We start from the raw sequence: 24,179 nt of genomic DNA on the forward strand, positions 1-24,179 counted from the left end.
CCTTCTTCAGCCCTGCCTGCTTGAGCTCCGGCAGTGGCCTGCAGCCTCCTTCTTCAGCCCCTCGGGCCTGAGCCCTGTGGCAGCCCACAGCTTCCTTCTTTGCCAGCAGGGAAGAGAAAAGGGTACAAGGGAGAAAATCTGTTGTGGGCTGGTGCTGGGCGCAGAGGTTCCTCAGGCATGGGGCCAATGTGACCAATACCAGCCCATGTAATAGGCTAGACTAGCCCACCGAGGTGTGTCCGAAGCCCTGATAGGCCAATCCACCCCTGGGTGAGAGGCAGTAGCAGTCACATTTATCCCGTCATCTCCTGCTGCCGGGGACCAGTCTCATTATAAAAGCTGTAAGACTGGCCTCGCTGCAGAAGGAGATAACATTGGGATAAATGCAACTCCTGCTGCCCAGGGTTAGGGATGTGTGTTGCCACTGAGTGGATCGGGCAGGGGTTTGGTTTATCCCTGCCCGATCTGATATTTGACTCTGGAGGCAGGGAAAGGCAGCGGCTGTGGTAGAGGTGTTTTGGAGGGGCACTTTTTGCCACTTCAAAATTCTGCCGCCTGAGGCCAGTGCCTCACACTGCTTCATGATGGAACTGCCCCTGGGATTTATCACCTAGGAAAAGAATCTGGGCATTGTAGTAGACAATACTTTGAAATCCTCAGCCCAGTATGCGGTGGTGGTCAAATTAGCAAACATAATGTTAGGAATTATTAGGAAAGGAAGGTAGAATAAAATGGAGGATATCATCACGTAGATTACTGTGTGTAATTCTGGTCTCAAAGAAAGATATAGTTTCACTGGAAAAGGTATAGAGAAGGGTGACCAAAATGATAAAGGGGATGGAACAGCTTCCCTATAAAGAAAGGCTAAAGTTGTCAGGGCTGTTCTGCTTGGAGACGAGACATCTGAGGGAAGATATAATAGATAGGGATGTGAATCATTTTTTGACGATTTAAAATATCGTCCGATATATTTTAAATCGTCAAAAATTGTTAGAGCCGCGATACAATAACAATTCCCCCGATTTATCGTCAAAAAATCGTAAATCGGGGGAAGGGGGAGGGGAAGGGGGAGGCCGGGAAAACCGGCACACTAAAACAACCCTAAAACCCACCCCGACCCTTTAAAATAAATCCCCCACCCTCCCGAACCCCCCCAAAATGCCTTAAATTACCTGGGGTCCAGAGGAAGGGTCCCGGTGTGATCTTTTACTCTCGGATCTCCTGTGCGTTGTAGAAATGGTGCTGGCGCTACCTTTGCCTTGTCATATGACAGGTCAAAGGTAGCGCCGGCGCCATTTTGTTTTTTGTCCCCCGACGTCAGGAGCGTAGGAGATCGCTCCCGGACCCCCGCTGGACCCCCAGGGACTTTTAGCCAGCTTGGGGGGCCCTCCTGACCCCCACAAGACTTGCCAAAAGTCCAGCGGGGGTCCGGGAACGACTTCCTGCACGCGAATCGTTTTTCCGTATGGAAAACTTAATTTAGTCATCAACAAAGACAAGACTGAATACCTCATCATCTCCCAGGAAGACAACCCCATGTCTAAAGAGACAGCCTCCCTTATAACTGGTCAACCACAAGAAGACTTCAACTCTCTCCCCAACCTCCCTTCAACTATCCTGGACAACCTCAAAAACACGTCCTACGTAAGAGATCTAGGCGTGCTCCTGGACAATCAGCTGAACCTTAAAAGATTTGTAAACAACACGACTAAAGAGTGCTTTTTCAAATTACAAGTTCTGAAAAAGCTAAAACCCCTACTGCACTCACAAGATTTCTGCCTGGTTCTACAATCAATCATCCTCACCAAAGTTGACTACTGTAATTCTTTGCTGCTCGGTCTACCAGATACCACCATTAAGCCTTTACAGATGTTACAGAACTCTGCGGCCAGGATCTTGACTAACTCTAATAAGAGAGACCACATCACGCCCATCCTCTACAACCTCCACTGGCTTCCGATCAAATACAGAATTCTCTACAAAGTTCTGACCATCATACACAAATCCTTAAACAACTTAGCCCCAATTGATCTTACCTATCAGCTGCGCACCAACAAATCCACGAGACCGATTAGAAAAGCATACCAAGGCACCCTTTTTGTCCCTCAAGCCAAAACCTCGCTAAGGAATAGGGCACTATCCACTGCAGGTCCTACCCACTGGAACACACTCCTACCAGACCTCAGACAAGACCCCTGCCAGCATTCCTTCAAGAAAAAACTGAAAACATGGCTATTCAGCCTAGCGTTTCCCTGATGGCTCACAGTTTACTTCCTTTGGCAACTATGATTTGTTCTATATGTTATCAATCCACCCTTAAACCCTCCCCTAAATCCACCAATTCTGGATCCACTGTTTCTCTTATCCTCCATCCCCGTGTCCTCCCTCCAACGTCCTCCCCCCTGCACTCTAGCCCAAATTCATTCGATGCATTCAACTGCTTGTTTACTTTTAATTTTAATGGCTTTTTGCAAGGCATCTAGTATAAGATGTATATTTCAATACCATGTTACTTAAAGTTTTTTATATGTTCTTCATTCCATGTAATCCTCTCAGGCAAGTTTAATTGTTTCACTGTAAACCGGTTTGATTTGTATCCAATGCAAGAAGATCGGTATATAAAAAACCAAAAATAAATAATAAATAAATGTCAGCCAAGGTGGCATTTCTGGAACTCAGCTCCTCCATGGCATCCCTGAAGGGCTGCAGGATTTTTACCAGCTGACTCATGACTAACCAATCATGATGCCCTAGGGGACTATGCACACCTATGTCCATTGCCACAGAAAGTTCATGAAGGGGTGTCTGTCTGCTGCTCCACTAACCTCTGTAGCATTATATAGGTGGAATTCCACCGGGTGGCAATGTCTTGAATGAGATGCTTGTGAGGCATCTCCAAATCAGTCTGCTTTTGTCGGAGAACCTGTCCTGCCTTCACACTTCTGTGGAAGTGCGCTGCTATGTTCCTGCACTTGTGTATTAAGTCCTGCAGGTATTCATTCTCTTGGTGCTTGGACTCCAACCCCAGAGCTGACTTCACTACCTGGTGCAGAGTGAGTGCAAAACATCAGATGTTCTGAAAGCCCCCGTCGCATATTTCCTTTACCATGTTTGCACCATTGTCTGTGACAAAGAACCCTGCCTGAAGATTCCTGTCTCTCTGGTATAGCTGCCAGCCCGCCAGCATCTATCTGATGCATGCTAGAATATTGGCTAAGGTACAGATGGAGAACAAACATTTGGACATGAAAGAAAGAGAATGAATGTTTGGGTGCAGGTGGTCTAGGGCAGTGGTTCTCAACCTTTTTCCCATCTTGACACACCTGACAGACCACGCTCACATATTGGTGACACACTGCTCATTACAATTTATGATGGAAATAAAAAATAAAGGTCCAGTATTATTTTTATTGTTAAGAATGACACAAGGAAAAGATACATATTCTCTCTGAACAGAAATTGCATAAACGGTAAACATCCCACACCAAAACAGCACCAATTTCCAGCACTTAAACAGTAACCATCTTACCTAAGAAAAGGCAACACTGAAAATATTACACCAGGCCTTAAGACACCAATGCACCTCCTATTAGGAAATTGGAACAAGCCAGGCTACTATACAGCCCTACACAGAGACCTCATGCCAGAAGAAAACCTCACCTGAATCACATGTGCTGACCCTCACCTAACAAAGAATAAAAAGACTAAAACGCATAACTAGAAGCATGCAGACAAAAACTGAATTGGAAACCGCAGCAAGCCAGAGTCTCTGTATGCAGTGCAACAAAGGAAAAAAAAGAAACATCACCCATCTTTATAAAACAAATCAAGAAATATAAAATCAGTAGCAGTAAAACCATGCTAACAAAAGAACAGATTATTTCTGTTATTGTTTGTAAGGTTTTGGGTGGACCCTTGGATACTGTGGCAGCTGACCACGCCCATGGGGGGAAGTCCCGTGAGGGGCCACAGGTCAGGCTCAGCTTTGGGATATACAACACAGAGTTATATCTTTTATTAGACAGAGTTGAGAAGTCACCAGAGGTAGCAATAGTGAGTAGAGATGAAGCCCAGCTGGGCTTAGGGTTCCTCAGGATACTGGAACAGCGATTCCCTCTATGGCTGTGCTGTAGTGTAGAAAACTGAGATAGTGAGTACAGTGGAGCATACACAGAGTTCTGGTATAGATCCTCGTTGGTAAAGTTACTCACACAGTGGTTTCTCCCGGAAAGTGACACAGAAGTTGGAAAAGAGGTAGGCCCTCGAGGAGCGAGTACCTGGTTCCAGGGAACAGCTCTGAGGAAATAAAGTTGGTAACTCACTGATGATGTAGGTATCAGTTTCTTCCAAGCAGAAGCGATAGGTTCAGGCAGCGAGTCAGGGAACATGGGCCCTCGAGGAGCGAGTACTGGTTCCTGATAGCGATCTGAAAGAAATGAGAGAGGCCCCTGTGGAGCAGGTACCCCATTAGGATAAAGTCCAAAAGTTGGAGAGGCAGAGTAGCTAGGTAGGGAGAGCGAATCCCATCTGTAAGGAGATCCCTTGCTAACTCGATTAGCTAGCAAAAAGTGTAGGCTTTTGTATCCGGGATGTGTGACGTCATCACAGGGGGACGACCCTGAGGTTCGCGCCAAAGAGAGAATAAGAAGCAGGGCCGCGTGGTGCACGCGCCCTATGGTACCTGGACAACATGGCGGGATGCAGCGCCCAAGCCGGACCGGGGACGCTGGAGAGGACGGCAGGCAGACGCCGCAGCAGCCAGACATCCATCAACCGCGGGAGGAGTTGCAAAAAAGGTAAGGTGGGCGGAGTGGAGACGTCGGGCAGCGACAGTCGTAACAGTACCCCCCTTCAAAGGGCGGTCTCCTCTGTGGGTACCAGGTTTTGTCTTCAAAGAATGCACGAGATGAAATTGATATTAGCCTGAGGCTCCCAAGAGTTTTCTTCGGGGCCGAAGCCTTCCCAAGAAAGAAGGTATTCAAATATTTTGCCTCGTCTTCGGACATCAAGAAGAGCTTCGACCTTATATTCTAGGTCATCTTCTGCATTGATGGCAGGTGGTTCCTGAGTCTTGGAAGAGAATTCACTGTGTATAAGAGGTTTCAAGAGTGAAACATGAAAAGCGTTGTGGATGTTTAGTCCGAATGGTAGCTTCAGACTGTTAGTGACATTGCCAAGACGTCGGAGGATTGGAAATGGTCCAACTTAGTGAGGAGCAAATTGAGTGGAGGGTAACTTCAGTCTGAGATGTTTGGTGGATAACCAGACTTTGTCACCAGGTTTGAAGATAGGCGCTTGAGAATGGTGAGCATCATAAAACTTCTTAGCTCGGTCACTCGCTTTAATTAGCATGTCTTTCGTTTGAGTCCACAGATTATGGATTTCATCAGCAGTAGATTGAGCTGCTGGGGACGTCACTTAGAGCTTCAGTGTAACTGGTGGTGTTGGTGAACGTCCATATACCACTTCAAAAGGTGTTGATCCAGTTGATGTTGCTGGATGAGAATTGATGGCGAATTCAGCCCAAGGTAGCAGTTCAGCCCAGTTATTCTGACGGCAACTCACGTAGGCTCGAATGAACTGTTTTAAGGTTCCATTCATCTGTTCTGTTTGGCCATTTGATTGCGGATGATAGGCTGAAGTGTAGTCTAGAGAGATGTTGAATAGCTTGCACAAGGCCCTCCAGAATCTTGCCGTGAATTCGGATCCTCGGTCTGAGACTATGTGTTTTGGTAGGCCGTGAAGGCGAAAAATGTGCGATATGAAGAGCTTCGCAAGCTCCAAGGCTGAAGGTAAGCCAAGCAGCGCCACGAAATGGGCCATCTTGCTGAAGCGATCAACTGTTACCCAGATGGTATTCATTCCTCCAGAAAGGGGTAAATCGACTACAAAGTCAGTAGCGATGTGTGACCAGGGCTGTTCCGGAGCTGGCAGCGGTTGTAGCAATCCCCACAGTAGGCCAGAAGTGGGTTTGTGTTTGGCACAGTTGGTATAAGATGCCACATAGGATAGTGTATTTTTTTTTATAGTAGGCCACCAATAGAACTTCTGGATCTTGAGCAGGGTGCGGCGTTGACCAGGATGGCCAGCCAGCTTGGAATCGTGCACCGACCCGACAGTCGTAACAATTTCAAAACAGCAGATGAATGAAATATCCAATAATTAAAAACTCATATAAAAAATTTCTAGATACCAATAAAATATTTCAAAATAGCAGACACAAAGACCCAGTAATGAAAAATAATAAGGATACAAACAATTTTTTGGTCTGCTGCATACCTGGGAACGTTTGATATCCAGGTGCCCTGAGATTGTTTTGAATTAGCAGGAAGAGAGATGGTTTGCTTGCAACTTTCTCCTCTCTCTCTCTTCTTTCTCACACTGACTCTCAATCGCTCACACATACACGTGCTTTTTCCCTCTCACTTATATAGGCTCTTAATTACACATTTACACACATGTTGTCTATCTTTTCAGGCTTACACACACAGGCTTTCAATCACACACATACATGCTGTCTTTTTCTCTCACACACAGACTCTCATTCACATGCTTACAAATATGCTCTCTCTCTTTCTCTCATTTACACACAGGCTCTCAATCACATACTCACATGCTCCCTCACCTAAACCAGCTCTCAATCACACACAGACACATATGGTCTATCTTTCTCACATGCTCTCAATCACATACTCACATGCTCCCTCACCTAAACCAGCTCTCAGTCATACACAGATACACGTGCTCTCTTTCTTTCTCTCATTTACTCACAGGGTCTCAATCACATACTCACATGCTCCCTTACCTAAACCAGCTCTCAATCACACACAGACACACATGCTCTATCTTTCTCACATGCTCTCAATCACATACTCACATGCTCCCTTACCTAAACCAGCTCTCAATCACACAGACACACATGCTTTATCTTTCTCTCACTTTCACACATGCTCTCAATCACATACTGTTGCATCCGTTGGACTCATACGGCTTCATCCCATATGCCTCACCTCAATATTTGCTTTCTCCACCAGCCTCGGGAAAATGGCAACCACCATGTCTGCTTGCCGCACTCTCCAGCGTCCCTGGAACGGCTATGGCAAGGCATTCCACCATGATTCACCTGAGGGCCTCCTAGGGTACGTGCGCGCGCTACCCATGTCTTTATTCCAACATTGGCGTGAACCTCGGGGGCGTCCCCCTCGAGTGACATCACAACATCCGGGTATTTAGGTTGCCCATTTGCAGACTGACTTTGAGTTAGCAAGGATTGGATTCGTCCAGTCTAAGCTGCTCTGCCGCTTCTTGCTGCTGCTGGAAGCTCTCTCTATCCTCCGGGGTTCTACTAACTTGGGTACCCGCTCCTCGGGGGCCCTATGCTTCTTTCCATGTGCCTATCCAGTATCCAGGTACTCGCTCCTTGAGGGCCTGAGTTGTCTACCTTGGTGCCTACTACCAATACATCTACCTGCTAGGAACTCCACCATTACAGCTACAAGAGTGTGAGTAATCTAACATCTACCAGTCTGTCTCACCTAGAGCTCCTCATTGGAAATCTGCATCGGAGCTCCCTATACCACCATTTTGGGACGGGTCTCCTCAGCCAAGGACCCAAGATTGTTGCTGCAGGAATCTACTCACTACTGCCACCTCTGGTGAACTCTACAAGCTGTACAATAAAAACTCTCTCTGTGTTTGTGCATCTGAGTCTAGCCTGGTACTGCAGTTCCCCGCAGGGCTCCTCCCCATGGGAATGGCCATCACCGCAGCACCTAAGAATCCACCAAACACCTCAAAACCATAACAGATTGCTAACTCCACGGATTCGGCTCAGCTCACCGCATTGCAGGCCATTCCAGGCCTGGCCCAGCGAATCTCTGAACAACAGAACTCGCTGGATAGCTTGACTGTGGCCTTTAATGTACTGCACACACACAGATGAACGCCTCTACTACCCCAGGTAAAGAAGAAACACTGCCAGAAGTGACGGTTAAGACTGTTGTACCCCTCTCCGCTCCTACACGCTTCTCAGGGGAAGCTTGGAGATGTAGAGGATTCATCAACCAATGCTGCATGCATTTTGCCCTGCAGCCTAACCACTTTCCTACAGTGTATGCCAAGACCACATATATCCTGTCTTATCTGGACATAAGAGCATTGGCTTGGGCTTCTCTGCTGTGGGAGCGCGATGATCCCATTCCTGAAGGATCTTACCGGGTTTTTGGAACTGTTCAAATCTGTATTTGATGACCCTGCCAGGTATACTATAACAGGATCTACATTGGTTCATCTGAAGCAAGGTAATAAACCTTTACCAGACTTCACCATAGAATTTAAGACTTTGGCTTCAGAGTTAAATTGGGACTCGAGATGCTTGAAGACACTCTTCTTTGAAGGCCTGAACTCCTGGCTAAAAGACGAACTGGAGGCTTGAGAAATGCCTGAGACCTTGGAGGACCTGATGAAGTTGGCCACAAGAACTGATCACCGACTTTGGGATAAGGTTCAAGAGGTCAAGAGTTCCAGGAGACCTAGCCAGGGAGAAATTTGAGTCAAGACCATATCTAAGCCTATTCAGTCTAATCCTGTTGTTGGCGAAGAAGAACCAATACAACTAGACCGCAGTCACCTGACTTCTAAAGAGAGAAGAACACGAAAAAGATTGGGCCTTTGCATGTATTGTGGACAAGCTGGTCATGCTATACAAACATGCCCAATCTGTCCGAGAAACTAGCAGACCTACGTCCTGTGGGAGGACTCTTCTTAGGTCTAACTGCACCCTCTCCTCCACTCTCTCTTCCAGTCTCCTTGATATGCGGACCGCTTGAATTTCAGACTCTTGCCCTAGTGGACCCTGGGGCAGGAGGAAATTTTATACTAAAACGTCTAGTGGAACATCTGCAGATCCCCACCACTACCATGACGTCTCCACTACTACTATCCTCTATCCATGGAGAGCCTTTACCGGATGAAGTAACCCTACTTACTGAATCAGTAAGTTTAAGGACAGGCGCTCTTCTTACAGAGACCATTTCCTTCTATGTGCTAGAGAAGGCTATGCGTCCCCTAGTACTTGGGTTACCGTGGCTGCCACTAATCAAAATCGGCTGCCACTAATCGGCTGCCGGCACCATTTTTAAAGATGGCACCGGCCATCCAGTGCTCCCTCCATGTGACAGGGGCCGGCCATTGGCACGGATACCCTGTCACATGGTAAGGGCATAGGGCCAACGGCGTCATTTTTATTAGTGGCGGCCGATGGCCCGAGAGTGGGAGATCGCTCCCAGGACCCCCACTGGACCAACAGGTACCTGTAAAAAGTTTTTTTGGGGGTTGGGAAGGTGGGGGAAGCTAAGGGATTAGTTTTAAAGGGTCGGGGTGGGTTTTTTGTTTATCGGCTCGGGCGCAGCCGATAAACAAAACCGCGATCGGGCAGGACGAAAAAAAACCCCACGATGTGAATCAGAACCGGAATCCGAACCGATTCCGGTTCCGATTCACATCTCTAGAGAATGCTGGCAAAGTTACAGCAATACTACTGGTGGCTGTCTATGAAAGAAGACACTTTTGCTTATTTAGCGGCCTGTACCAACTGTGCCAGACAGAAGCCTCTGCCCGGACGTCCTTGGGGCCAACTTCAACCCCTGCCAGTACCAGATGAGCCCTGGACTCATATCGCCACGGACTTTGTGGTGGACTTACAACTCTCTGGAGGCAACAATACCATCTGGGTAACAGTGGATCGTTTCTCAAAGATGGCTCTCTTTGTGGCGCTTCCTGGTTTACCAACTTGTAGTGAACTTGCAAAGCTTTTCATCAGCCACATTTTCCGCCTGCACAGCATGCCTAAACACATCATTTCAGATAGAGGTGTACAATTCACAGCCATATTCTGGAAGGCTTTGTGCAAGAAGTTTGATATCACTCTCGATGTCACTTCATCTTACCATCCTCAATCAAATGGTCAAACTGAGAGGATGAACCGTACCCTCAAGCAGTTCTTCCGTGCCTACGTTGGTTCATTTATTTATTTATTTATTTTTGGTTTTTATATACCGGAAGTTCCTGTATAATATACATATCACTCCGGTTCACAGATAACAGAGATAACTATCGCCGAGATGGCGGTTTACATGGAACATATAGAACAGTTAATCTATTATAAAGTAGAATACAAACTAAGATCTACTAAGAACACATAAATAAAGCAAATAAACATTACAAAATTGCTGTGGGATGGGAGGGTTGTTATTCTTCCTGCTCTTAGCTCTCTGGGAAAGCTTGTAGGAAGAGCCAAGTCTTGAGTTTCACTTTGAACGTGGAATGGCACGGCTCAAGGCGGAGGTCTGGTGGTAGTGAGTTCCAGAGCGAAGGGCCCGCTGTGGATAGTGCGCGTTTCCTCAGGGAGGATTTTGCTGGTTGGGTGATCATTCTGTTCTGATATGCCCTTCTGGTTGGCTTTTTAGAAGTGTGTAGTTGGAGCTGGAAGGTTAAGTTGAGTGGAGAGATGCTCTGTAGGGCCTTATGAATCATCATGCTGGTTTTGAACTGTATCCTGTATTTAATGGGGAGCCAGTGGAGATGCTGGAGGATCGGGGTGATATGGTCCCTTTTTTTGGCGTTGGTGAGAATTCTTGCTGTGGCATTCAAGACCATCTGGAGGGGTTTGGTGGTGCAGGCGGGAAGGCCCAGCAGGAGTGAATTGCAGTAGTCCAATTTCGGGAGAATGATGGCCTGGAGTACTGTGCGGAAATCCCTGTAGCGGAGAAGTGGCTTTAGTTTCTTTAAAACTTGTAATTTAAAGAAGCATTCTTTTGTGGTGTTATTTACGAATTTGTTGAGGTTGAGTCTGTTGTCTAGGAGTACACCCAGATCTCTGACTTGAGGAGAGGTGGTGTATCCTGAGGTGCCTAGAGGATTGCAGGCGGTGGTTGGGGCAGATTGTTCCGGAGCTATTATAAGAATTTCCGTTTTGTTTGTGTTTAGGACTAAGTTGAGACTGGCTAGTAGATCGTTGATGGTTGAGAGGCATTTATTCCAGTAATCCATGGTTTTGTGTATAGTATCCGTTATAGGGATGAGTATTTGTATGTCATCCGCGTATAGAAAATGGATTAGATTGAGGTTAGTAAGTAGATGACAGAGTGGGAGGAGATAGATGTTGAAGAGGGTGGGGGAGAGGGTGGGGGAGAGTGAGGATCCTTGTGGTACCCCCATTTTGGATTGAATGGGGTGGGACTCCTTGTTGTTTATCTTGACTTTGTATGTTCTGTTCTCAAGGAAGGATTTAAACCAGTTGAAAGCTGCTCCTGTTATGCCGATGTCTGTTAGCCGTTGTAGTAGGCTAGAGTGGTTCACGGTGTCGAACGCTGAGGAGAGATCCAGAAGTGCGAGGAGGCAAGGTTGGCCTTTTTCCAGATTGAAGATAATGTTGTCCGATAGGGATGTGAATCGTTTTAGGACGATTAAAATTATCGTCCGATAATTTTAATATCGTCTTAAACCGTTATGGAACACAATACAATACAGATTCTAACGATTTATCGTTATAAATCGTTAGAATCGTGAGCCGGCACACTAAAACCCCCTAAAACCCACCCCCGACCCTTTAAATTAAATCCCCCACCCTCCCCAAATAACTTAAATAACCTGCGGGTCCAGCGGCGGTCCGGAACGGCAGCGGTCCGGAACGGGCTCCTGCTCTGAATCTTGTCGTCTTCAGCCGGCGCCATTTTCCAAAATGGCGCCGAAAATGGCGGCGGCCATAGACGAAAAAGATTGGACGGCAGGAGGTCCTTCCGGACCCCCGCTGGACTTTTGGCAAGTCTCGTGGGGGTCAGGAGGCCCCCCACAAGCTGGCCAAAAGTTCCTGGAGGTCCAGCGGGGGTCAGGGAGCGATTTCCCGCCGCGAATCGTTTCCGTACGGAAAATGGCGCCGGCAGGAGAACGACTGCAGGAGGTCGTTCAGCGAGGGTTCCGGCGCCTCGCTGAACGACCTCCTGCAGTCGATCTCCTGCCGGCGCCATTTTCCGTACGGAAACGATTCGCGGCGGGAAATCGCTCCCTGACCCCCGCTGGACCTCCAGGAACTTTTGGCCAGCTTGTGGGGGGCCTCCTGACCCCCACGAGACTTGCCAAAAGTCCAGCGGGGGTCCGGAAGGACCTCCTGCCGTCCAATCTTTTTCGTCTATGGCCGCCGCCATTTTCGGCGCCATTTTGGAAAATGGCGCCGGCTGAAGACGACAAGATTCAGAGCAGGAGCCCGTTCCGGACCGCTGCCGTTCCGGACCGCCGCTGGACCCGCAGGTTATTTAAGTTATTTGGTGGGGGATTTAATTTAAAGGGTCGGGGGTGGGTTTTAGGGGGTTTTAATGTGCCGGTTTTTCGATTTTTTGATTTTTCGATTTTTAACGATTTTTAACGATTTTTCACAATATTTTACCCCCCCAAACGGCAACAATACGATTCCCTCCCCCTCCCAGCCGAAATCGATCGTTAAGACGATCGAGGACACGATTCACATCCCTATTGTCCGATAGTGTGGCTAACAGAGATTCGGTGTTCTTTGTCTTCCGGAATCCAAACTGGTTAGTGGTGAGGATATTGTTGTCATCAAGGAATTCTGAGAGTTGTCTGTTAACCACTTTCTCCATGATTTTAGCCAACATAGGAAGGTTTGCTATAGGTCTGTAGTTAGCAGGATCCGAAGGGGGAAGGTTGGGTTTTTTGAGGAGAGGTTTGAGCATTGCCAACTTGAGTTGGTCGGGAACTTGGCCTTGAGCAAGGGAACGGTTGATGATGTCTGCCACTGGCTTGGCAATGATGTCGGGGATTGAACTCAGAAGGTTTGATGGAATATGATCTAGCGGGTGAGAGGATGGTTTTATCTTCTTAAGGATGTTCGCTATTTCTAAGGTGGACGTGGGTTCAAGAGATTCGAGTGCTGCTGTGTATGTGTTGGGTTGAGGAGTTTGTGGGCTGTGGTTGCTTGCGTAGCTTGTGTGCAGAGATGGCCCTTTGAGAGGGGCTACGAGTGAGGTGATTTTGTTGTCAAAGAATTCGGCTAGTTCATTAGCTTTTTTAAGAGCTTGGTCATCTGGGATGCTAGGTCCGGGAGGTTTGGTGAGTGCTGAGACATAGGAGAAGAGGGCTCTTGAATCGAATGAGAAGTGGTGTATCTTTTTGGAGAAGAATTCTTTCTTGGTTTTGTTGATTTCGTTTCTATATGAATTGAGGCATGCTTTGTAGGTGAGGAGGGTTGTTGTGGATGGGCTTTTTCGCCATTGGTTTTCCTTGCATCTGAGCTCGTGTTTACGTGACTTCAGCTCTGTGGTGAACCATGGTTTCCTGTTGTCTTTGTCCGGATTGATAGATTTTGTTGTCATGGGTTGTTGTGGATGGGTTGTTGTGGATGGGTTGTTTTGTTGTCATGGGTTGTTGTGGATGGGCTTTTTCGCCATTGGTTTTCCTTGCATCTGAGCTCGTGTTTACGTGACTTCAGCTCTGTGGTGAACCATGGTTTCCTGTTGTCTTTGTCCGGATTGATAGATTTTGTTGTCATGGGACACACTTGATCTGCTATCTTGTTAGTTATGTTAATCCATGAAGATGTTGCTGAGTTGGCGTCGGCGAGGTCCAGATTCATTAGTTCCTTGGTTAGGTGTTTACTGAGGTGATCTCCTGAGCACTGTTTCCTGACCGATATGGTGATGTTTTGATTTGTTTGGGGAGGAGATTTAAAGATCTCTAACATTGATGAGATGATACGGTGGTCGGTCCACGGTACCGCAAGGCATGTTGGGGTGGTGTGGGATGAGAGTCCTTCGTTTATAAAGATAAGGTCTAAAGTATGACCAGCTTTGTGGGTGGGTTCTTTCACAATTTGTCTGAAGCCCATATGGTTGAGGGAGGAGAGAAGAGTTTTGCAGTTGGAGGAATGAGGTTGTACATCCACGTGGAGGTTGAAATCTCCCATCAAGATGGTCGGTTTTCCGGAGTTTAAGTGTTTTGCTGTTAGTTCTATGATTGGTGAAGGGTCTGATTCCAGAAGGCCGGGGGGAGCGTAGATTAGTGCGATGGTCAGATGTTTAGAGTTGAATAATGCGAATTCGATATTTGCTGTGGTATTGGATGTCTGTAATGTTAAACCTAGCGTTTTTTTGGCTGCTAGGAGGAGACCTCCTCCTCTTTTCTTGCGTCTGGGTATGGACAGTATGTCGTAGGTCTGGATGGGAAGCTGGTTGATTAGGGCTGTGTCGGTGGGTTTTAACCAGGTTTCTGTGATGGCACAGATGTCCGGTTTTGAGTCGGATAGTAAGTCATTGAGTATATGCGTTTTCTTGGATATGGATTGTGCATTGAGCAGCGTGAGTGAGAAAAGGGCAAGACCAAGGCATTGGGTGACGGGTGTCAGCATGATGGGCCTGAGTCTCTGCTGGCGGTTATGGTGGGGTGTGGGGAGCTTAGGTGCTCTCCACCTTTGGTTGTGGTGGATGGGAATAGTTAGGGGGTGCATGGTGGAAGGAGGAGTGAGCATGTAGCCAGTAGGCAAGGGGAACTCTAGGCTAGTGGTATCCAGATGAGGGAGCGATTCCCTATGTGGGTCTACTACCGTGTGCGCAATAAGCAACAAAGGGTTAGGCCCACTGGAAGGGCTTTGCCTTAAATAAGCTGTGAGGCTGTGTTGGGCTTACCCAAGAAGCCGATTGGGATGGAGGCTTGGTTACTGGGCTGCTCTGCGGGGCTGCACTAAGGGGCGCACAAAGGGGCAGGCCCCTTTGTCGCGCTCCTTCGGCGCGCGATGCCCGGCGTGCGACGCCTGGATATCGCGCCGGGATTTAAATCCCCTCCCGGTCGCGTCTCTGTGACGTCATCGGGTGCGCGCCTGGATGGGGGTCGGAGCTCGCGGATCGGAGCTTGTGCGCTGAGGTAAGTAATCTTTTTTGGCCTCGTGGCCGGCGGTGGGCTGTCGGTGGTAGGGCGAGCGTTACAGGCCTTACCCCGATAGGTCCCGGCGCCGGCTGCGCGGCCCTGGCTCCCAGCTCCTACGTCGCGGGCGTCGGTGGATGGAGACGCGTGGTCGGCTGGAGGCCGTGAAGAGAGCGCCTGGAGATCGCGCCGGGATTTAAATCCCCTCCCGGTCGCGTCTCTGTGACGTCATCGGGTGCGCGCCTGGATGGGGGTCGGAGCTCGCGGATCGGAGCTTGTGCGCTGAGGTAAGTAATCTTTTTTGGCCTCGTGGCCGGCGGTGGGCTGTCGGTGGTAGGGCGAGCGTTACAGGCCTTACCCCGATAGGTCCCGGCGCCGGCTGCGCGGCCCTGGCTCCCAGCTCCTACGTCGCGGGCGTCGGTGGATGGAGACGCGTGGTCTGACTGGACTGAACTGTTACCATGGGCCGAGTTTTCCATCAACTCCCTTCCAGCAACATCTACTGGATCAACACCATTCGAAATGGTATATGGACGACTACCTTCACCACCTTTGCCACTTCCGCTATCAGTGTCATCCCCGGCAGCTCAAGCTACTGCCGATGAGATTCAACAACTTTGGAAGAAGGCCAAAGAGATGCTCATTAAAGCTGGAATCCAAGTTAAAAGGGGCTAAGACGCTCATCACTGCAAAGCTCCAGACTTCAAGCCTGGTGATAAAGTCTGGCTGTCTACAAAAGATCTTAGACTTAAGCTACCATCAGCTCACTTCGCTCCATGCTATGTTGGACCATTTCCCATCCTCCGACGTCTGGGCAATCTCTCTTACAGTCTCAGACTTCCCCCAGCAATGAAGATCCATAACGAGATTCACGTCTCTTTACTGAAACCACTTATTCTCAACAAATTCAGCACCAAGACACCAGATCCCCCTCCTGTTGACGCAGAAGAGGACATCGAGTACAAAGTCGATGCTATACTTGATGTAAGGAAGAGAGGCAGAGTTTGGGAATACCTCCTGTCATGGGAGGGGTATGGACCAGAAAATAACTCGTGGGAACCTATGGCTAATATCATGGACAAAGAGATGCTGAATCAGTATAACCAATCACATCCTTGGAAACCAAAACCAGGTAGGGAGTCTTGAGGAGGTCCTTTGAAGGGGGGTACTGTTGCATCCGTCGGATTCTGACGGCTTCGTCCCACATGCCTCACCACAATATTTGCTTTCTCCACCAGCCTCGGGAAAATGGCGACCGGCGCGTCTGCTTGCCGCACTCTCCGGTGTCCCCGGAATGACTATGGCAAGACATTCCACCATGATTCACCTGAGGGCCGCCTAGGGTGCGCACGTGCGCGCTACCCACATCTTTATTCCAACATTGGCGCGAACCTCGAGGGCATCCCCCTCGAGTGATGTCACAACATCCAGGTATTTAGGTTGCCCATTTGCTGACTGACTTTGAGTTAGCAAGGATTGGATTCATCCAGTCTAAGCTGCTGTGCCGCTTCTTGCTACTGCTGGAAGCTCTCTCTACCCTCCGGGGTTCTACTAACTTGGGTACCTGCTCCTCGGGGACCCTATGCTTACTTCCAGGTGCCTTTCCAGTATCCAGGTACTCACTCCTCGAGGGCCTGAGTTGTCTACCTTGGTACCTACTACCAATACATCTACCTGCTGGGAACTCCACCATTACAGCTACAAGAGTGTGAGTAATCTAACATCTACCAGTCTGTCTTACTGTGATGGGGTCACTATGCTAGACTGGGTAGGAAGAATAAAGCCAGGAACAAAAACTCCCTGGAACCAAAGTTCTAGAAGGAGGGGGGAAGAAAACCCAGGTGACACAGAGTCAAGGATATACACTGGTAGCTTCCCCTGTAACCATAGAGACAAACACACAGGTGTGGGAGGTTAAGGGTGGGACTTCCCCAGAGCCAATCAGCTGGTAGAGGAGGAGGAGTTTGTAGAGTATAAAAGGGACTCCCTAACCTAACAGTTTCAGTCTCCTGCTGGGGACTGGAGGAGAAGGACCATTCTACCTGTTGCTCTGCAAGACTGGAACTTTGGTGCTCCTGCTTAGATGGATGACTGGTGTGACTTCCAGGAAGGTGAGCTGGGAGATACAGGCTGTTTGACTGTCTGGATGTGCCTACTTAAGGATATTGTTTGAGAGACTGCCAGTGGGTGATTGTACCTTTGGGGAAGAGTTGATATCCCAGAGGTACGGAGGGAGGTGGCAGTTAGGCCCATGGGGCCAGACTTTGGACTTTGAGATGAACTTCTGAAGCCAGCCTTTGGAAATTGAGTTGCTGGCTCAGTGGGGAGGGCTTCTGCTTTCCATCCAGGCTGGGAGGGTTCAAACCCCGCCTGAGGATTTATAAAGATAAATAACCTTGAACTTCTATTTGAGTTTGAGTGGTCAGGAAAGCTTTGTCAGGGATTGGACCCTGGAACTGATACAATTGACGGTGTATGGACCGGTGAAAGTGTCATACTTACTACAGCTCCTCATTGGAAATCTGCATCGGAGCTCCCTATACCACCATTATGGGATGGGTCTCTTCAGCCGAGGACCCAAGAGTGCTGCTGCAGGAATCTACTCACTACTGCCACCTCTGGTGAATTCTACAAGCTGTACAATAAAAACTATCTCTGTGTTTGTGCATCTGAGTTTAGCCTGGTACTGCAGTTCCCCATGGGGCTCCTCCTTGTGGGAGTGGCCATCACTGCAGCACCTAAGAATCCACCAAACACCTCAAAACCATAACACATGCTCCCTCACCTAAATCAGCTCTCAATCATACACAGACACACATGCTCTCTTTCTTTCCCTCATTTACCCACAGGGTCTCAATCACAGTAAACAAAATAGTGCCGGTGGCCCTTTGCCCTTACCATGTGACAGGGGCTGGCCAATGGCACTGATAGCCCCTGTAACATGCAAAGGGCCATCGGTGCCATTTTGATTAGTGGCAGCTGATGGCCCAAGAGGGGGACATCACTCCTGGGACCCCTGCTGGACCACCAGGGACTCTAGGCAAGTTTTTGAGGGGGTCGGGAGGGTGGGGGAATGTAAATAATTAGATCTGAAGGGTTGGGGTGGGTTTGGTGTGTTTTATTGCTGTGTGCCCTTTCTTTTCCCCCTGCACCCCCCAAACGATAAGAAAACCACATGAAATTTCATGGGGTTTTCCTATCATTTTCGGGGGGGGATACATGACGGATTAAGAAATATCGTACGATATTTTAATTCATCAAAAAACCGATGCACATCCCTAGCAAGGATGAGCTTAAGGGCTGTTAGTGTTCATGGTAGTTGTGGGTGGATCCTTGGGCCGGTGGCAGATGACCACGCCCCCAGGGGAAGATCCTGAGAGGTACCACCGGTCAGGCTCAGAGTATGGAGACAGGCACACACTAGTTCTTTTATTAAACAGTATATGGAACCACCAGAGGTGGCAGTAGTGAGCTGGAAGTGCCTGGCTGGGCTTTAGTCCCTCAGATACTTGAACAGTGATCCCTGGAGGCTGAGCTGTAGAGAAACTGAAATATAGTGAGTAGGCAGGGTATGCAGAGTTCAGGAACAGAACCTTGATGGTAACACTCACACAATAGTCTCTTAGAAGCAGCCCAGGAGCTGGAATGAAGTAGGCCCTCGAGGAGCGAGTACCTGGTTCCAGGGAACGCTCTGAGAGAGAGATGGTAACTCACTGGTGTTGTAGGTAGCGATGACTTCCTGGCAGAAGTGATATTCAGTAGCAAGTCCGGGAACGAGGGCCCTCGAGGAGCGAGTACCGGTTCCAGACTGCGAACTGAAAAGCAAAAGAGAAAGCGAGGCCCCTGAGGAGCAGGTACCCCTGGTAAGTCCGAGGAGGCAGAGTAACAAGGTATGCGGAGAGCGAATCCCATCCGCCAATACCTGGAGGAAAACCCTTACTAACTCGATTCGTTAGCGATTTCAGAGACCTTAAATCTCCGGTGAGGATGACGTCACCTCAGGGGGACGCCCCTGAGGTTCGCGCCACTGCTGGTACTTGAGTCGGGGCCGCTCCGCGCTCGCCCTTAGGCTGCTGGGAAACATGGCGGAGTGCAGCGTCTAACCGGTCCGGGGACGTCGGAGGGGAACAGCAAGCAGACGCCGCGGCAGCCAAACTTCCAACAGGCAAAGAGGGAGTCTCCAAAGAGGTAAGGTGGGCGTAGTGGAGACGTCGGGCAGCGACGGTCGCAACAAGAACTTCTGGTAATTTGCAGAGTCTATGCTTATCCTTCCAGACACTTCTATTGTAATTGGCTATCATTTATTTACCATAATAAACATTTTACTCAATTTCTAAAATATCTCTGAGTTTCATGTCTAATATATGGGAGCTAAAACCATACAATACTTGGGAACTTTATAGATTCCAATCATCTTGAAATTATCATGGATTAGTTAGGAATGGGAGAAATCCAAAAACTTTCTCCTCTCTCTCATATATACACGTTCATTCTCATACAAACTCCCTTATATTTTCTCTCAAACACATGCTCACTGTATCACATACACTCATGCTCTCACTCACATACATGCTCACTGTGTCACATATGCTCTGCTCTCACTCAGGCTCACACCAATGTTCAATAACTCGCTCTTGCTCACTTCTACATGCTCACGCACTCTCTTGCACTCACACACATGCGCACCGGCTTAAATAGTCCTCTTGCTCACACATATGCTCATTTGCTTGCTTGTTCTCTCTTGCTCACTGGCTTACTCACTTGCGCACATGCTCTGAAAACTACAAGTCCAACTGTGTTATGCAGTGCAATAATGGAAAAACAGAAACATCATCATTCCTCACAAAACATCAAGCAATACAATGTCAAAACAGCTGACAAACATCCAATAATGAGAAAAATGCACATACATTTTTCTAATATTTCCCAAACACCAAATATTTCAAAAAGCAAACACATGAAATAACACCTAAAAATTTAAAATAATAGGATTAAATAATCTCCAGATCTCCATTTCTAGAATCTTTTGATTTACAGTCATCCAGAGATTGTTGTGGATTGGCAGAAGGGTGGCCCACACAAACTTTATTCCCTCTCTCTCTCTCCCTCTTGCACACACACATATTGTCACACACATAGGCTTTCTCTCTCACTCCCATATATACTATCACATTCAAAGTCTCTCTCTCTTTCTCATACAAGCTCTCATGCACTCACAGGCTCTGTCACACACATAAATATGCAGGCTCTCTCTCACACCTACACATGCAGGCCCTCTCATATACACACAAACACTCTCTCTCTCTTACATACACATGCAGGCTCTATCATGCACATGCAGGCTCTCTCACATACACTTACCCAATCTCTCTCTCATACACACAAACACACACTCTCTATCTCTCCCTTTCTTCTGGGCCTTGTCTAAGGCCCTACTGGATGGCCAGCTGCTGCTCACTGCTGGATGGGAGGTTGGAGAAGATCACACTAGCAGCATTGTTCTAGGTAGGGGAGTGCTGCTTGCCCCACAGGCCTTCTTTCCAGCCGTGGTGGAATGGGCTCCACCGTAACTTTGATGAGCCAGTATTTGGGCTGTGATGGGTGGGCTCCATCATGGCCCCACAGGCCTCTCTTCCGGTCACAGTGGGATGTGCTCTACTGTGGCTTCACCATGCCATTCTTCGGTCGTGACAGGTGGGCTTTGCCACGGCCCCACAGGCCTCTCTTTCAGCCGCAGTGGGTTGGGCTCTACTGTGACCCTGAGTGTTTTTTCAGGGCAGCAGCAACCCCTCTTCTTTTCTCTGGCCATGGCTGGGAAGCTGAGGAATCACATGACTAGAGAGACTGCTCACCGGGGGATGCACGATCCCCCAGTAGGCTAATCAACCCTGTTCATGGCCCTCTTGAATCAATTCTCAGAAATACATTCTAAACAGCATTTTAATTTTACTGATTTGTTCTAATTGCTGCTATAGGAGGTCCAGCCGATTGAGACAGGGGCTTCGTAATGGACAGGTGTACGGTAACCAGCACGGGGGGGGGGGGGGGGGGGGGTCGATCAAGTGGCAAATAGGGTTCTTGACTGGTTTAAATTAAGCCAGGAGCCAATGAGAAGGTGAGAAGGGAGACACAGCAGGGGTCCTGAGGAGCAATAAAGGGTAGGGGAGGAGAAGCAGCACATTTGCTGATGGAGAGCAAAAAAGCAACCCTCCCTCCATTCCACGGTGCTACAGAGGCGCCATGGGCTGGGAGAGGGGTTTGTTAAACCTTAAGATAACAGCGCCAAGGCAGGGTCCCCTTTCCAGCACATAGAGGGAAGCTTTGGTGTTATTGGGAGGACAGAAGGATCCAAGTACCAAAGAATGCGGTGGAGGCGCCTACAGCGGGGATGCCAGTGGTCAGCCCATTAATAGGTGGGGGCTGTGGACAAGCCATTAAGGGAAGCCTGGCATAAAAGAACCCAAGACCAGGGTAGGGGGAGGTGGTCTGGGTATGTCTAAAGGAAGCCTGGGCAAAATATGTGATGGATGGTACAGACTGAGATAGGTGGCCAGTCTGGGGGTGGGTGGCCAAATGGAGGCCTGCTCTAAAGAAATAAGCGTGGCCTGCAAGGGCAGGCAGGCATTGATAAGGTGGCCAGCGCACTGCATGGAGTGCCAGTTGTCACAGTGGCATTCGCGGAGCGGGATGCCAGTGGGCACAACATTCACAGAGCAGAAGGTTGGAGGTTCTGCTGCTTCACCAGGATAGCAGCGGCAAGCGATGGAGTAGCAGATGTATGAGGTATTTTCCAGTGGGGGTGTAGGCCTGTCTGTTATAAGAGCTTGCTTAATGTTAGGTTTACACAAAGCTTTTCTGTATGTTATGTTCACGTTCTTGCTTGTATGGTTGTGGCTGTTTCATCCACTTGATAAAGATCAGTTATGGAATTTATATTTATGTCATTGTTATGAAAAGGGGTGGAGGCGGGGGGAGTTTGAGAAATTATGGCATGCCCCAGTTAAGGATTTTCAATTCTGCAGTTTGCCAGCTGCTCACAGCCCCACAAACCCCCCCCCCCCCCCAAAAAAAAACCCTTTAAGAAGGGAAACCATAAGAAAATCAGATGAAAGGTTACCCCCTTCTGGCTTTTTTTTTTCTAATGACTTCAGAGGTTTTACAATCATTTTTTTTCAGAGTCCAATACACAGAAGAAATCTTTGCTCCCGTTTCCTTTAACCGGCAGCAACAAGTTCTCGTCGCAGCAAGACCTGTCTTTGGGGGCCGATGCAATGTTTGTGCACAGAAAACGGGCGCTCAGCGTTGTTACCTCTCCTGGGCGCGTGATGCAATATTTAAATGAGGGGTCACGCTAAAAAGGAGGCACTAGAGAAAATTTGTGCGTCCCTAGCGCCTCTTGGGCGCCCAGGAGAGATGGCTGTCAAGTGGGTTGGGAAAATGGATGCTCAATCTACAAGCGTCCATTTTCTCCTGTTACTGGCATAGACACGCATATAATACATGGCTTGGACCGTGTATCTTGTGTGTATATTGGGCGTGCAGAATTTTTTTTTTTCAAAAACTTTTTTTTTTTTTAACTAAATCTGGTTTATTTGGGACCTCCTCCTTAGTATCACTACCATACTATTAGCATGAATCACAGAAAGCAGGATTTTTCTTTTTCTCAATGCACCCTTGAATGTGAAATATATATGCCACCTCTAGGCTGGCGTAAAGTTTGCTGTGTTACAATGGGTGCATTGGCAGCCCAGGAATTTTTTGGCATTGCAGAGATTAGCTAATAGCCTCTTCTACATGGAATTTACATGTGATGAGCTCTATAAACTAAGCGGTGATTTGGAAGTGCATTTTGGACACGCTGATCCCCGTACTGCTTTGGGAATTATGGATGCGTGTCCAAAACGCACATCCAATCACGTTAAGCCGTGTCAACTGCTGCGCATAGTATTGCATCAGACCCTTTTGAGTTTCATTTGGGAATCAGGACCCTAGATTCTGCCCACCTGCTCTCATCCACCCTTGTAGCGACTCGAACGAGCCAGCAGGAGCAGCGCAGAGCTATTAAAAAAAAAAAAAAAGAAAATCGGCCAGCCTAGGCGGCTTTTCTGCCCTTTCCAGTCCTTTTACCACCAGCAGGTGTCTCCCGCTCACCGATCTCTCTCAGCCAGCCTTACCCTAGCTCCCTGACCGTCATTTACGCTTGTGCGAGTAGTTTTTGGAAAACAATAATAAAAACCATTTCGTACAATCCCTGCTTGCTTTTTGTTTCTGGACTACTTTAGAGCCGCAGCCCTTTAGTTCTCCTCTGGCAGCGGAGGTAGCAGACCCCCCAGCTCTGTGCTCGCTTGCACATCGTCTGGATGCGCGCGCGGTCTCTTCCCATGTTCTATGTAAACGCGGCCGCGCGCCCGAGCCATTCCTCCCCTCTTCCTTCCGCTTTCACCTAGCGCCGCCGGGAGGGGTCTAGAGAGGATCGGCAGGGAAAGGAGAGGAGAGGGGAGGTGCGTGAGCGTGCAGGAAGGAGGAATTAGACGAGAGAGAAAAGAGTCCGAGAGGCAGCCGCAGCCCATTTTCAGCTCCTGGCTCTGATCCCCCTTCTCCCGCACCCTTTTCAGCCCCAGCAGCAGTGATGAAGAGATCGAAGAGGCGACATGTAGCCACTAAATAATCTCATCTTTCCCGATTCTCTCTCTCTTTTTTTTTTTACGGCGATCTTTTTGTTTGAAATCCGCGTACCATTTCGTTTTGCAAAAAAATAAAAATAAAAAAAGAGAGAGGCCAGCAATATACGAAACCCACACGCACCTATAAGAACAGCGGCTGAAAAAAAACAAACCACCCCAATCCCCCAAACCATGACTGAAGACGGCTCGGATATTCCGAAAGAGTTGCTGGGTGAGCTTTACGTTTCCTTGTCGAGGACTGGGCACGTTTTCTTCATCCCGGTGATCGGGAAGTACAGGGAAGTTGCATGGCCTTCTCGGTAACATATATTATTATTCCATGGCCAAAGTCTGGATGGGGGAAGGATCTGCCCCAATGGCTTTGCCGTTAGAACTGTGGCAAGGGTACGGTCAGGGAAGATGTTACCTACAGGTTATTAGCCCTTGCCTCTCCCAAACTTGCTTGCTTTGGAGGCAATAATAACGCCAGGCGGAAGAGGTTACGCTTTGGATGCAGAAAGCTTGGGAGCCCAGTGCTGCAGTGTGTTTGTATGGCGAGCTCAAAGACGAATGCATGCAAGCATGCAT

General features: G+C 48.4%; 1 protein-coding gene across 2 annotated transcripts in view; it reads left to right on the forward strand.

Annotated features, from left to right (window-relative positions):
- The first annotated feature begins 23,240 nt into the window (after positions 1–23,240).
- The window catches only part of CARMIL1 (capping protein regulator and myosin 1 linker 1), a 511,281-nt gene continuing 510,342 nt past the window's right edge, over positions 23,241–24,179 (forward strand). Inside the window, exon 1 of one of the 2 annotated variants that reach the window (XM_029590792.1) lies at positions 23,241–23,823. In XM_029590792.1, the coding sequence (XP_029446652.1) occupies positions 23,784–23,823 (40 nt within the window). In that variant the 5' untranslated portion in view covers positions 23,241–23,783. The remainder of the gene's footprint in view (positions 23,824–24,179) is intronic. The other variant, XM_029590793.1, reaches the window with a different exon arrangement.

This window comes from Rhinatrema bivittatum, chromosome 2, assembly GCF_901001135.1.
Source record: "Rhinatrema bivittatum chromosome 2, aRhiBiv1.1, whole genome shotgun sequence".
In the NCBI taxonomy this organism is placed as follows: domain Eukaryota; kingdom Metazoa; phylum Chordata; class Amphibia; order Gymnophiona; family Rhinatrematidae; genus Rhinatrema; species Rhinatrema bivittatum.